The sequence below is a fragment of the Macrosteles quadrilineatus genome, unplaced genomic scaffold, assembly GCF_028750875.1.
Source record: "Macrosteles quadrilineatus isolate MER2022 unplaced genomic scaffold, UCM_ALF_1.0 Scaffold_3__2_contigs__length_128488019, whole genome shotgun sequence".
In the NCBI taxonomy this organism is placed as follows: domain Eukaryota; kingdom Metazoa; phylum Arthropoda; class Insecta; order Hemiptera; family Cicadellidae; genus Macrosteles; species Macrosteles quadrilineatus.
The window spans coordinates 93,662,454-93,677,146 of NW_026542596.1; the positions used below are offsets into that span (position 1 = coordinate 93,662,454).

At 32.9% G+C, this 14,693-nt stretch overlaps 1 protein-coding gene across 1 annotated transcript; it reads right to left on the reverse strand.

The window, feature by feature from the left end:
* Positions 1-3,631: 3,631 nt before the first annotated feature.
* LOC128989373 (uncharacterized) lies at positions 3,632-11,633 on the reverse strand. The gene is made up of 5 exons (XM_054411262.1): positions 11,522-11,633; positions 6,552-6,729; positions 5,935-6,077; positions 4,557-4,695; positions 3,632-3,854 (listed from the first exon to the last, which is right to left on the reverse strand). The coding sequence occupies exons 1-5, from the start codon at positions 11,631-11,633 to the stop codon at positions 3,632-3,634; spliced, it is 795 nt and encodes a 264-aa protein (XP_054267237.1).
* Positions 11,634-14,693: the final 3,060 nt, after the last annotated feature.

Below are 14,693 nucleotides of genomic sequence, written 5' to 3' on the forward strand. Positions count from 1 at the left end.
ATTGAAGCGTTTTTGTACGCCTAATAGGCTACTAGTTACAACATTTGAAAAAATTTTAATTTGGAATTTCCATGTTTTTTTTTTGTGTGGATATACACTGTTGTAGTTTGCTGGTTTACGGATATCTTTTGATCGAATTTGTTTACTTCATACTAAACTATTACCAATTTTAACAATAATACACTTTATTACTTTTCCTGTAGAAGAAAACCTAATAGGATACATATTTAAGCTAATGTCATTTAATCTAATTAGGTAATAAATCTGATATGTTGAAGGAAATAGTTTGGGAAACATCAATGAAGTAAAACGGAAACTTGCTTAAGTCTGCAGGTTTGTTACAGTGGGGTAATTTTCTTTCTAAATAAATACGTTTATTGTTTTTATGAAAATCTAATGCAATCTCTGCGATCTTGTTTGTTTGATGATACGATTTTTTGTCAAAAAACCAAAAGCACTTTTATTTTAGACCGTTTTCTTTTACTTTATTTTTGAGTAGTTGAGTAGTTAGTATTTTTTTTTGAACGAAAGATGACAAATATTAATATGTTTGTTAAATCATTGCATAAATATTGTTATTAAGTTCCAATAAAAACCGTTTCACCCACATAAAGATTTTTATTAAATTAGTACTGCGGTGATAAATCCGGTAATACTGTGAGTTCACGATGGATTTGATGTCATTTGAAAATGATTAATTATTCTGTCCACAGATTATAATTGCATTCCTAATCCCTCGGCATAACTGAGTAATATTAATATCTGGACTGTCAACTATCCCAACTAGTAACGTTTGATCTGTGATCATTCGAAACCAAATATCCTTGCAAAGCGTACAATTGAAACTACATTCGATCTATATTATCCATCCTGGGTAAGAGTAATTACTAATAAGTGTCATAAGATATTGAATTAAAGTTAATTGTTCATACTGTTATTACTTAAATGAAAACAAATTGGTGATTTGCTTTCAAGTTAAGTGTGATTGCGTCATCAAAAAAATTATTTTGTAATTGGATTAATTTGCTAATCATATTGTGTGCAATAAATCCATGGTTTACAACCACGAGTTTAAGGTTGAAACTAATTTATCGCATACCTATTTACTCAACTGCTACAAAATATTCGGAAAAAATTTATTTTTTAATTATTTATCTTTAATACATCATTAAATGTTTTTAAATCCAATGAAAGTCATATTGTGTCCAATCTATTAATTTGTCACCCCAGTATTAGTTGTTTTATACATTTATAAACTATTTTCTCAGTCTATTATTTAAAATACATAAAAATTAATGGTTTTGTGAATTAGGAATTAAAGTATTTTGAAACAATGAAGAACAATGTAAGTTTAAGCTTCAGACACAGATAAAAGTGTGCCAACGTTCTGAAACGTTTTTAAACCCTGAGGAAAGAGTAAAACACATAAAATATTTACAAAAATATAACAACAGCCTGCTGCTAAGCCATAACAACATTGAAAACAAACTTTTTTGACATAACTTAATTTCACATGTCCAACGAAAGTCCTATGTAATGTTGTTTTATGCATGTTTTTTTTTTTTTTTTTACTTTATTTTAAACGTTTGTGTGGCTGAGCTATATTTGAACATCTTTTCAATTATGTGTTATAACTATATGATGGTAATGTAGTTTTTTTTTGTACAGACAATTTTGAGATCTAACTGTTGTAATATAAGCTTTAACAAATTATCATGGTAGCTTACTTTTCACATAGACTTTTACCACAAAGGAAAAACAATAGCAATGGAAAATAAATCTACCGAGCTGGTAGGTCAAATGTAGTTATTTAACATAATAAAAATAACAAATATTAATCTTGTGGTATTGTGTCTGACCTAAATTGAATTAAATAGATAACAAATCCTACATACACTAAAAAATCTGCCACAAAAAATATCATGTTATGAAGTACTTTTTGGGCATAACCGCCACTTGGTGTTCATCCCCAAAATGGGGGATTTTGGGGGAAACTAAAAACTTTCAAATACAAAGACCCATTGAATGACCCCTCATTTTGAAGGTCCTGGTAAAAGAAAACCAACAACGCAAACTAGAGGTCTCTATTTCATTTCAGTACAAAATGGCAGCCAATTGAAATTCTCATAAGTTCCCAAACCCAAAATGGGGGATTTTGGGGGAAACTCAAAATTTTTAAAGATAAGCCCCATTGAGTGACCCCTCATTTTGAAGGTCATAATAAAAGAAAACTAACAACGCAAACTATAGGTCTCTATCTTAACACAGTAAAATATGGCAGCCAATTGAATATAAAATTGCAAGTTATTTCCGATTTCTAAAGATTTCAATCAGCTTCCATTTTTTACTGGATTGAGATAGAAACCTCTAGTTTGCGTTGTTAGTTTTCTTTTACCAGGACCTTCAAAATGAGGGGTCACTTGACGGGGCTTATCTTTAAAAACTTTTGAGTTTCCCCCAAAATCCCCCATTTTGGGTTTGGTAGGCAAGGGGCTATTAGGCTTAAAAAGTACTTCATAACATGCCATAAAGGTGTGCCGAGTTTAGTTTTTCTAGTATGGGCCGTTAAAAAAATAACAGGGGGTCTCCACACTTTTTACTAACCCTGTATATTATCGTTATTATCTATTATTATTTAATTATAAGATAATGTTTCAATCAAAACTACGAATAGTGAGTAAGTATGTAAGATCAAGTCGACTTATCATAGGAAAAAAAAATTAATAGGGGCTAATGTACAAAAAGCGATAGTGAGGGGAAAAGTACTAAGAAAATCCAATAGTTCGAAAATTGGACCCGATAAAACTATTTATTTTTTTAACACGCAATTTTGTATTGGGTTGAGATAGGGATATCTAGTTTTCACCGATTCTTTTAAAACAATGGCATTTAAAATGAGGTGTCACTTGATGGCGATTTATATTTTAAAATGTTGAGCTACCCCCAAAATACCCCGTTTTGTGTTTTCGGATGGAATTGGGATACCAACGAAATAACTCCCTAATGACATATAGAGGTCTGCAGACTTTGTCTTTCCTGTTGTAAATCATTAAGAAGTTAATAGGAGGAGTCATAACTGTTGTCCAACCCTCTATAAAAAAATAAACATAGCATGGATTATCTGATTTAGGGTTATAAATATTATTTGATTACAATTCGAATATTTAATAAATATCCCAACTCATATATTCACAAAGTATAGAGGTATTTACAGAGATATACAGTAGTTATGTTTCAACGTGTTGACTAAGCCCAATGTCCCGAGTACCAGTAGAGGCAGCACTGACAGGAGTGAACGATCAGCTGATCCCAGCTGATCCACAGAACACCACGTTACAACATGTTCACTTGACCAAGGCCAATGTCAGAGCAGCAGTAGAGGCAGCACTGACAGGAGTGGACGATCAGCTGATCCACAGAACGTCATGTTACAGCGTGTTCACTTGACCAAGGCCAATGTCCAGAGCAGCAGTAGGGGCAGCACTGACAGGAGTGGACGATCAGCTGATCCACAGAACGTCATGTTACAACGTGTTCACTTGACCAAGGCCAATGTCCAGAGCAGCAGAAGAGGCAGCACTGACAGGAGTGGGCGATCAGCTGATCCACAGAACGTCATGTTACAACGTTTTCACTTGACCAAGGCCAATGTACAGAGCAGCAGTAGAGGCAGCACTGACAGGAGTGGACGATCAGCTGATCCACAGAACGCCACGTCCACGTTGCGACAGTGCTTGGAGTACACACGCATGTTAGACAACGTGTCTGCGATCTTCTTGATGAACAGAGCTTCCTCCTTCTTGCATTTGAGTCGAGCCGCTACGTACACGCACTTGAGGAACCCGTGTCTTGCACTGGCAACAGGCAAAGTGTAACATTAGTGAGAATTTTCATGTTTGCCGTTAGTATTGTATGTTAAGTGTTATAAATTGGAGCGTATCTGGTTGATCCAAGTGAAATCAAACACTACTGAATTGGTTGTGCTGATAGGTATCAATTATCATTTATTAAAATGGGGACGCTACCTAGGGCCATATTTTAAACCAAATACGTTGAAGGATGAGTGTAGAATGCAGTGAGATGATATGTGGAGCTGATACACCATGATTCTTCTAACTTTAACAGTCTTACTTATAGAATGAACGTGTTACTGTTAGTGGGTAGTATATTGATTAGCTTTTGGACTTCAACAGAAGCAATTTGATCACCTACAAGAATTTCGTCTTCAACAACATCATTTTAATGAATCTGTTTTACGAACAATATCTGCTTGGTTAGAAATTTTTTTTCTTTCAGAAAACACGGTGTCTGTTGAGTCTTTAAAATAGCAAAATTTTTAATGTCAAAACAGTAGGTTTAAATGAATATCTGGTTGAAGCTTCAATAATGTAGGTTGTAAAAGTAAAGTACACAACTATTTGGCAGCAGTTCGCATTGCCACCCAATATCTTGTGACGAGCCACATTTGTGATTTTTCAATGTGTGAAAAGCTTACTGGGGCTGTTCGTACACTTAACTCTTCCATTTAAAATTCTATAACCTCTCAGGCTACCCACCAGCAGAGTTCCAGCAGTCTGGACTCCATGGTGGTGTTCTTCCTCACCACCTCCTCTCTGACTAGACTGACGAACCTGTTGGCGCAGTTGTCCCAGTCCTTGCTGATGGCCTTGTAGCAAGACGTGTACTGCAGGTACTCTGCAACGTAAATAAATTTATTTCGATAACAATATTTTGTATACATTTTTTAACACACTAAATTATTTTCGTTATATCCATACTACAAGAATGTTTCTTGATAAAATAAGCATTCCTAACAAGGTTTTCCAAACCCCACGATGGATTGAACACAAATATTTTTAAGAAAGTGTTCAAGATTCCGAACTGTGTGAAGTTTTGTTAAGAAATTGAGTCCTTCACTCTACCACCGGTTCAACTAGTTCCTAAATAAACAGTTTAAAAGCTTTCAATTTGAATTATTGTACAAAACTCTAACAGTATGTTTATGATTCGTTGTAAATTATGAGGGAATTTTCAATCTCAGCCTTCAGCACTTTGCTTCAAGTAACCTCCCTTCGCTATCGCTTAAAGTGTACTTTTATTGCCTCGTAAACAATTTTTTCACTTTCATTTTCTATCACCTTTTTTGAGAGACAAAGCCAAATACTGGGATAGCTATGGTGTAATTTTGCTAAATAGTATCTTTAACGTTTGCTGCAGAATACAAAATCATTTCTTTTGATATTTGATGTAGTTTTAGAAGTGGAATTAAAAAATTTAAGTTTTATTGTCATTCGGTATTTTCATTTATTACAAATGGTTAAACCTGTTGGATTATTAAAACAACGTCATTGGAATGTAGTATATTTCGTAAGTAGGGTCGAAATTAGGGTTTTCCGTCTCGAGATCATTTTTAAGTTCGAAACGATCTCGAGCCGGCAAAACCCTTTTGGTCCGTGGTACGAACACTATTTTTCACAACACTATAAAGTTGAGAAATAAACAAACAGTAAACAGTAAACTACAACAACAGTAAACTATAAAGTAAACAGGAGAAATGATAATAATAAATAGTTGCTACTCTGTGGTGCCAATAATACAAGTCATGTAGATACTGCTTGTGTATTTAAGGTACCGTAAATAACTCAGCTGGTTTTTGGCCCTAGGAATGACGATGACAGCTCGCATGGACAGCAATACTTAGCTTTCAGCCTCCAATTAACGTTTGTAAAATAGCTAAAAACATCGTAGTGGCAGTAAGGTGAAAAAGCTATTACGTTTTAAAAACAAGCTAATAAGCTAATAAGGATTTTGTTGATGTATTCATGTATATAATTATCATAGAAACATTTACAGACTGAGCTATGAACTAATTAATTCTATTAACTCTAGGAGTAGATGTGTGAAGTTTGCTTACACAGTGAGAACATTACTTACCAGACTGGAAGACTGGGTCGTCACAAAGGAACTTGAATGTGTGTCTGGCTCCAGCGACATGAGCATCCAAGGTCTGTCTGTCTGCCGTGGAGAGGCAAGTGTTAGCAAACGTGTCCATGCATCCCATGCCTATCTTAAATGCACTGAAAATCATAATTGCAAGGTGAAATGATAAAATCAGTTGTGCTAATAGCTTGAAATTTACTGTTTTACTTTGATGTAAAATGCATGTATTAAATTCACGAATGGTAGTGGCTATTTGTGACTGACCAATAGAAGGGAATTTAGACTTCGGGTTTTAAATTGATCTGAGATTTGCCTTTCTGTTTTTGATGCTTCACAGCCAATCCTTGAGTGGACGGGTTGGGATTTACTGTCTTAGCGTTCCTGCGTTCACCTGAACTAGATGTCTGACACTTGTAAGCAGCCGAAACTACATTAAAAAGTATTAATTTAAGACGTTTTGTTATTTGATTCTTTGAACGAAATCTTAGTTCTAGCCTTGTTAAAAAAAAAAACAAACTACCATTCAGAAGGTGTTTGCTTTAAAAGAACCGAAGGATTTGAAAAGACGAATTGAATTTATATTCGCATATTTAGCCAAAATTATTTGTCACCTGCAGGAAGCATCGACGTCAATCTTGGAGCTGGGGATCCCCTTCATCTCAGACTTCTCCAGGATGGGAGGCAACTTCTTGAGACAGTTGTCCAGGTAGGAGCGATCCTTGCACTGCACGACGACCGTCTCTGTAGGAGAGGCCGTGTTGTCTGACGATACAACCACTAGTATCTCTACTGTAGGATAATACAACCATCACTGGTTACTGATTGTGTCTTTCGAAATGTACAGTTTGGAATGTGGGAATGACTTTGAAACAGAATAAATGTAGACACTGTTACATAGTACATTCAACTTTTTTATTCCAATGATCTCATTTTAGTCCCTTGTGTAATGTTAGTTGTGATCCTATCGCATTCAGTATCTTAACTGAAGGAAGATAATCCTCTTTTTGTAGGGGTTTGAGACATTTATAGTAAATAAAGATGTTGTGTGAAATTAATATAAAAAAGAAATATCACCTTTTTCAAATCATTTGTGATTTTTTCCAATTTTATTACATGTTTACGTGTGTCAAAAATACTGTAAATGTATTTGCACTCTCTTTTTTATTAACCGTGACTGCACATGAAAATCAATCACTAATTCAAGGGTCTTGTGAAGATAACTCGTAATTTCAAACATCAATAACGTTTTCAGACTAGATTACTTACGTAATCCTGTCACAGATCAACAAAATTCGTCAATTTAGAATGTTTTTCGGTGTTAAAAAACTATCGTCAGCTTCAGGTACCTGTAGTCGTAAACATCGTCAAAAGGCAAACTCAGGACGGTACGAACAAAATTTAGATAAAATACAACAAGAAACATTAAAACTTTGAAACAGGCCTGTTTTAACAATGGTTGACAGACCTTACAAGTAACAAGAGACAAACTTAAAGTATCTGAAGCTGACGATGGTGTTTAAAACCCGAAGAATGTACCAAATTGACACATTTTCTTGAGCTGTGATGGGATTACTGTACGTAAGTAATTTAAGTATTGATTGACGACAGGTTATTAACCTTATGTTAAGTAATTTAGTCTTCGTGTCAAGCAGCTCAGGGTCTACAAACGTGGATTTTAAAAATAACATTTTTATAAAAGCTTTAATATAGTTGTGAAAGTATGGGAATGGTTAGCTTTCACCTACTATTCTGGGTGTCAGTAACTAAACAGAAAAATTTCAATAAAATATTCCAATCCAAAGAAGTTATATATATATATGTATTTAGATTAAACTTTTTGGAAAAAAATAAATTATTAAATTGTAATTTAAATATTGATAAACTGAACTACAACTACATATTAACCTGGACTCAAGGATGAATTTTTGTGCCCTCAAAGCTCTCCACACTTACGACTATCACATTAATAACACTTACTGTGTCAGTTAACAACCTTCTCTACTAAAAAAAATGCTTTTTGTATGTCAGCTGATCAAGCTATTTTGTAAACACTATTATCCATTCTACTCACAAAACATTTATCTACTACTCTTTAAAGTAGTGACAACCTAAATATCGTCACACTATCTTATATATTTTAAAGAATTGGTTTTTCTTTTCCGAGTTCGTTTGGCTCTTCTACCCGACCGATTTTCATTATTGGGGTATCAAATTGAAGGTATGCACGCAAAAATTTATCAAGCATCGGAATATATTTATCTTTAATCCCACTCGGCTTATACGATAACTTAATTTGCTCCCCATGTATTTCTTATGGGAGTTAAATCTAGTTTTTCTTTTTCGAGTTCGGTTTGGCTCTTCTACCAGACCGATTTCCATGATTGAGGTTTTAAACTGAAGGAATGCACGCAAAGATTTCACATAAAGCATCGGCATATATTTACCTACTGTATTACTCGATCAAAAAACATAATTTGATTCATTTTCGAACTCTTACTTCCATTTAAGATGTATTTCACCAGTAATTATATATCCTATATTTTTTGGATCAGCGCCTTTAGTGAATACCAAGTTTCATGTAAGTTATTAGTTATTCAAATCAGACGAATTTCAAGCAAACGCAAGGTAAACAACCAACGTAAAAATTATTTTTCATAAGGTTTTATATGATTAAAAATCAATAGCTACAGTATTGGTAATGTTTTATATGTTTTAGACTCAAAATAATCAGTAAATTATAAGTGATAATTTGAGCTATTGATCGTTGGAATCAGCTCAAGATACTGTTTTACTCTGATTGAAAATCATAAATGTTATTATTCCTCGGATATTATATTTATTTTAACTCTGCGGTGCAGCATGGGTCCTCTAGTCGATTTAGAAAATGTACATTGAAATTAAAGCAAAATTAAAAGCATCATAGCTACAAAACATTTATCAGAGTTTATAAAGATAATTGATGAAATGTTAAGCCGATCTATTTAATTTTGTTTTCAATTTTTCAGTCACTCATGCGCACCAGAAGGATCCAGAGAGAGAAATAATCCTTTTAGAAAAGTAGCCAATCAAGTGGAAGTTTAATAACTTCCTCATTTCTGCTTAAGAATTTTCATTGTTAACTGTTAACTGGTTCAATAAAGGTATGACAATTTTAATAAAAAGGATACTAGACTTTTACATTTAGTAATAGAATATTTGTTGCTGCAAAGTATTATGTTATACTTGGTTTTGAACACAATACTAAACCGTACACTACTGATACTTTATTAAAAAGTAATAGGCTAATAACTTTTAGAATGATCGTTGTGTTTTTTTTTGTTTTTTCTTTTTTGCTAAATTGGCTATTATCTAGTGGCGTTGTCCCACAGCTATCAAATTATTATGATGGAGAAACCCCATTAGGTAAAATTACATTGTTTAGGTGAAATAACTGATTTCACCCTGAGCAAAGATCATTGGCTAGAATTTGACAATGTTGGAATAGTGACACCTTTGTACTGGTGTTGTGGTGACTAAACTAATTTCTATCACAGCTATCAACAGGTACTTAGGTAATTGTTAATAATTGGAACTTTAAAACTTAGCCTTAGTTTAAACATTTGATTTTTTATTTGGTCTTCAATTGGTTTGGTCTTCAATCTTTATTAGCTATTTTGTATATTTTTAACTACTGGATAATATTTAGTTTAGTTTTGTACAACCGTATTTTGTTCGATGATTTAAAAAGATTGACTTGAATATATATTGTTAGTAAAAATTTTTTTATCAAATAAATGTGTTAAATTTTATCTTACAGCTTATTCGTGTATTATTTTGTGAATTGATGTATTCTATTAATTACTTCTATTTTTTTAACCTATTTCTGTTAGGAATATTATCTTATTATATTCATATATTAAATGGCGTTGCTACTTAATAGGAGTTGATTATGTAGGGAACCCAATTAATTACACAATATAAAGTAAATATTCATAAAGTTGATATTTGTATATTTTTCATAGAACTATTTAGTAACCTACGATAACATTAAATTTACAGTACGATATTTTTTGAGTGTCCTTGAATTGTAAAATCCTCATAATTGATTATGATTTCATACAATCGTACAGTTACAGGTCAATCTTTAATAAAATACAAATTATCACATACAAAAGAAAAGTCTAGAAAATATAAATATTCTAATATTCGCCATAAACTGAGTTATGTCTGTTCGTTCTCCAACATAAAAAACTATTTAAAAACGGAAACGTTCTTTTTTTTAATTTGTGTAAAATAAACTTTCTTTTGGAAACATAAACATGACGTATAAATCTAATTTATTCGACAATTAAAATATGTTTCGTCATTCTAAGAAAATATAAATAAATAAAGTGTTGTATTATATTATTTATCTCAATGGCTTTATACCGATTTTGAACAAAAAAGAAAACATTTATAAATTCAGGTATTTTAATAAGAAACTCTCCTTGATTTTAAGAAAAAGTATATATTTTGTAATGAGTTAAATTACTTATGTTGGATGTCGAGGCAATACGTGTTACAAAAATGTTTTTTGAAGAAAATAGATTGATAGTGCACAACTTACTTATATGAACATGGAGCATATATTACTGTTGGAAAAAAATTGATGTGGGGGTTATTCCATTAAGAGATTAAGCATTTCTTAACATTAAACGTTGTGATTTTTATTTTCTCTAGATTTCTGTAATTCTTTGTTAGGTACCTTAAATCATCATTGTTTAATTTAATGAAGTATCAATTTCAATGGTTAAGGGGCTTTTTTAAGATTGAGAAGATCCTAAGTGATAAATAACTAAAATTGGGCAAGGCTAACATAATCTTTTAAAGATTGAGCATTTTAAAATTGTAGTAGAAATGTTTTCCATATAACTAATATTTTGACGCGGTAATTATTTAAAATAGTTTGTAAAAATTGGAATATGAAAGAGACAAAACCAAAAACGTGTACATTATAAATTTACTTTATGAATTTAGCATAGTCACAGATAGCAAGAAAATTAGATCCCAAGTTACCCTAAATTTGGAAGTAAAGGGAAATCCTAGATATACCTAAATATATCTATATAATGTTTTGGTATACAGTACTTTGATATAACTTGGATATACCTAAATATATATTTTTTTTATTGAGCATGAAATAACACGTGATGGTAGTTATAATGATACTCACATAGTACAATGACACACACAGTAGTTATCAACATGTTGTAAGTGACGTTATAGTTAGGTAAGTTACAGTAGGACGGTGATTGTACGTCATCACTAGACGCGTGTCTGTCACATACTGACTGTCTGTAGTCTGTAACCTCCCCCTACCACCCTCTCACAGTGTCCTCCCCTCAACATATAGTGACTAATAGTTAGGTAAGTTACAGGAGGACGGTAATTGTACGTCATCACTAGACGCGTGTCTGTCACATACTGACTGTCTGTAGTCTGTAACCTCCCCCTACCACCCTCTCACAGTGTCCTCCCCTCAACATATAGTGACGTAATAGTTAGGTAAGTTACAGCAGGACGGTGATTGTACGTCATCACTAGACGCGTGTCTGTCACATACTGACTGTCTGTAGTCTGTAACCTCCCCCTACCACCCTCTCACAGTGTCCTCCCCTCAACATATAGTGACTAATAGTTAGGTAAGTTACAGGAGGACGGTGATTGTACGTCATCACTAGACGCGTGTCTGTCACATACTGACTGTCTGTAGTCTGTAACCTCCCCCTACCACCCTCTCACAGTGTCCTCCCCTCAACATATAGTGACTAATAGTTAGGTAAGTTACAGGAGGACGGTGATTGTACGTCATCACTAGACGCGTGTCTGTCACATACTGACTGTCTGTAGTCTGTAACCTCCCCCTACCACCCTCTCACAGTGTCCTCCCCTCAACATATAGTGACTAATAGTTAGGTAAGTTACAGGAGGACGGTGATTGTACGTCATCACTAGACGCGTGTCTGTCACATCCTGACTGTCTGTAGTCTGTAACCTCCCCCTACCACCCTCTCACAGTGTCCTCCCCTCAACATATAGTGACTAATAGTTAGGTAAGTTACAGGAGGACGGTGATTGTACGTCATCACTAGACGCGTGTCTGTCACATACTGACTGTCTGTAGTCTGTAACCTCCCCCTACCACCCTCTCACAGTGTCCTCCCCTCAACTTTTCATCCAAAAGACTCAAACTAATGTAGCTTATGATTCACTCTGGTTTCAATGCTTATTGAAATCATAATGTCAAGCTAATATGTAGATTAAAGGTAAATATAGATTTATTAGGGTGCACCTCAAGAGCATATTCTTGGACCCTTCCTCTTTTTAATTCATATCAATGTCTTACCTATGGCTTTAAATTACAAATTAATTATGTTTGCTGGCAATAATTATTTAGTTTTTACCAACCCCGAGAAATCAATGTTTCCACAGCTCATAAATAAAAAATCCATAAGCTGGAAAGATAGTTTTTACATAATATACTTTATACTAATATAGTTTGTTGAAACATTACACCCAAAAAATAGTTTTTTCCAACTACAATAATACATTAGCATGCAGTTTTTCTGGCTGTAACAAACTTTTAGGAATAGCTGTATATCATAAATTAACCTGGAAAACTCACCTTGCCCTGATTAAGTATCAAACAGTTAAGTAATGCATAGTGTGCATTTTTCTATCTAGATCAGTTTATGTTTCTACACTGATGATGGTTTAATATGGAATAACGTTTGGGGCAATTCCAACGAAAGGAAAACTGCATTTAAATTGAAAAAACGGATCCTTCAGATAGTTTACTGTCTCAAAGATAGAAGATAAAGAAGATTCATTCATGTGAAAATGTAAATAATTTAAATAAATAACTTTATTGTCGTTCCTAGAATTTATAATTTGCAATAAATATGTAATATATACCATAGACAACACAAATCAACTTTTCTTATTTTCACCCTACTACTCGTTCAATTTGATAATAACCTGCCTGATTGATTAAATCTACATCTTCTCTCAAATCATTTTCAAAAACTTATTAAACTTTACTAAACAAATGTTGTTGCAATGAAAATCATTTTTGTGCTGACTCTTGTACAATTATTATTTATATTTTAATATTTTTGTTATGCATTACTTATTATATGCTGTACACAAAATATATAAAAGACACTATGATTTGATTTCATAATTCATGATAGAAGTAGATGATAATATTTTCTTGTTTGTTTTTAAAGAGGTTGGCAGCCTCTTAAAACCTTGCATTTGCTTGGCCTCTGGTGTGAGCGTGGAATATATCCAGCAAAGGAAGGGGTGGTCTAATACAGTACGAGGTTGAATGGTACTGGTAAAATGGTGTATTTGATCTTTAAATAGTTTCCTTCACATACACCATTCTAACAACTATACATTTTTACACTTACATAAACTCTTTCCCTATAAACACATTAATAATTTGTGATTCAATTCTGCTCCACACAGATCTATAGTATCAACTGATAATATCAGTTAACAAGTATAGGCTACATAAAAAATATATAGATTGTGAGATGAGGGTTAAATCTGTACCAATGCTTATTTTTATTACTACCCTACCTTCTCAAAACATAAAATATTATTCTGTAACCTGCATATCCAGCTTAGCACTATACAGAAAGTAGTTCAGTAGTGATGAAGTATAATGTTCCACGGTGTTGTATTTCACAAGTCTCTGGATATTTTCCAACAGTTCACGTAACGAGGGGATTTGAAAACCAAACCGAACCAGTGGAATTGGCGTTGATAACTCCACATGGATTTATTGTTTAAAATTGGCCAAATTAGTTTACTCGTATTTGTTTTTACTGATTATTATCAGATATTGAGTATCATTGGGGCAATTAACCTCTTTGTTTTTAATTATTTCCCCTTTTGATTTTGGTAAAAGAGATAAAAATACATTGGCCGTACATATTAATTAGTAGTACTTATACAAGGTGTCCCGGAACTCCACCAAAATTTTAGAGCATTGTTCCTGAGGTAGAAACATATGTAAATACCATATTTAAATTGTCCGGAAGTCCTTATTTACTTACACAGTCGCCATTTTGTTTTTTCACTAATTTTTTTCTGAAGAACGGTTTATCAAACGAAATTGAAACTTTGCACAAACATTTATGACAACCAAACAAAGCTAGAAAAAAATTATGAAGATTTTCCAAATTCATAAAACAAAATGGCGGCGATTTAAAATTTTGTGTCTTAAATAACTCAAAACCCGTTGATTTTACAACAAATTTAAATGGCCCCCATTTTGTTTTATGAATTTGGAAAATCTTAATAATTTTGTTCTAGCTTTGTTTAGTTGTGCTAAATGTTTTTGCAAAGTTTCAATTTCTTATGTTAAACCATTCTTTGGAAAAAAATTAATAAGTGAAAAAAACAAAATGTGTAAGTAAATAAGGACTTTTGGACAATTTAAATATGGTATTTACATATGTTTATAACTCACGAACAATGCTCTAAAATTTTGGTAGAGAGTTCTGGGACACCCTGAGTATTTAAAACTTTCAAAGTAACTTCGCTTTATGAATTAAATTGTAAATAAACCGCACTCTACTTAAAGTTCATTTATTTGATAATTGGAGTTAATAGAAACAAAATAAACCTTCCATAGTAATCCATCTTTAACAACAACAATTCGATAGTTATTGTATGTATGATAATTTTCGATTACTTGTGAAAAAGATAAACATTTTATATAT

What these genes read in the sequence shown, in the direction of transcription:
- LOC128989373 (XM_054411262.1), bottom strand. Translation starts at nt 11,633, where the DNA reads ATGACGTACAATCACCGTCCTCCTGTAACTTACCTAACTATTAGTCAC. An exon ending in TTACAGACTACAGACAGTCA is followed by an intron (nt 6,730 to 11,521) that starts GTATGTGACAGA and finishes ATTATCCTACAG; the next exon opens with TAGAGATACTAGTGGTTGTA. An exon ending in CGACCCAGTCTTCCAGTCTG is followed by an intron (nt 4,696 to 5,934) that starts GTAAGTAATGTT and finishes TTTACGTTGCAG; the next exon opens with AGTACCTGCAGTACACGTCT.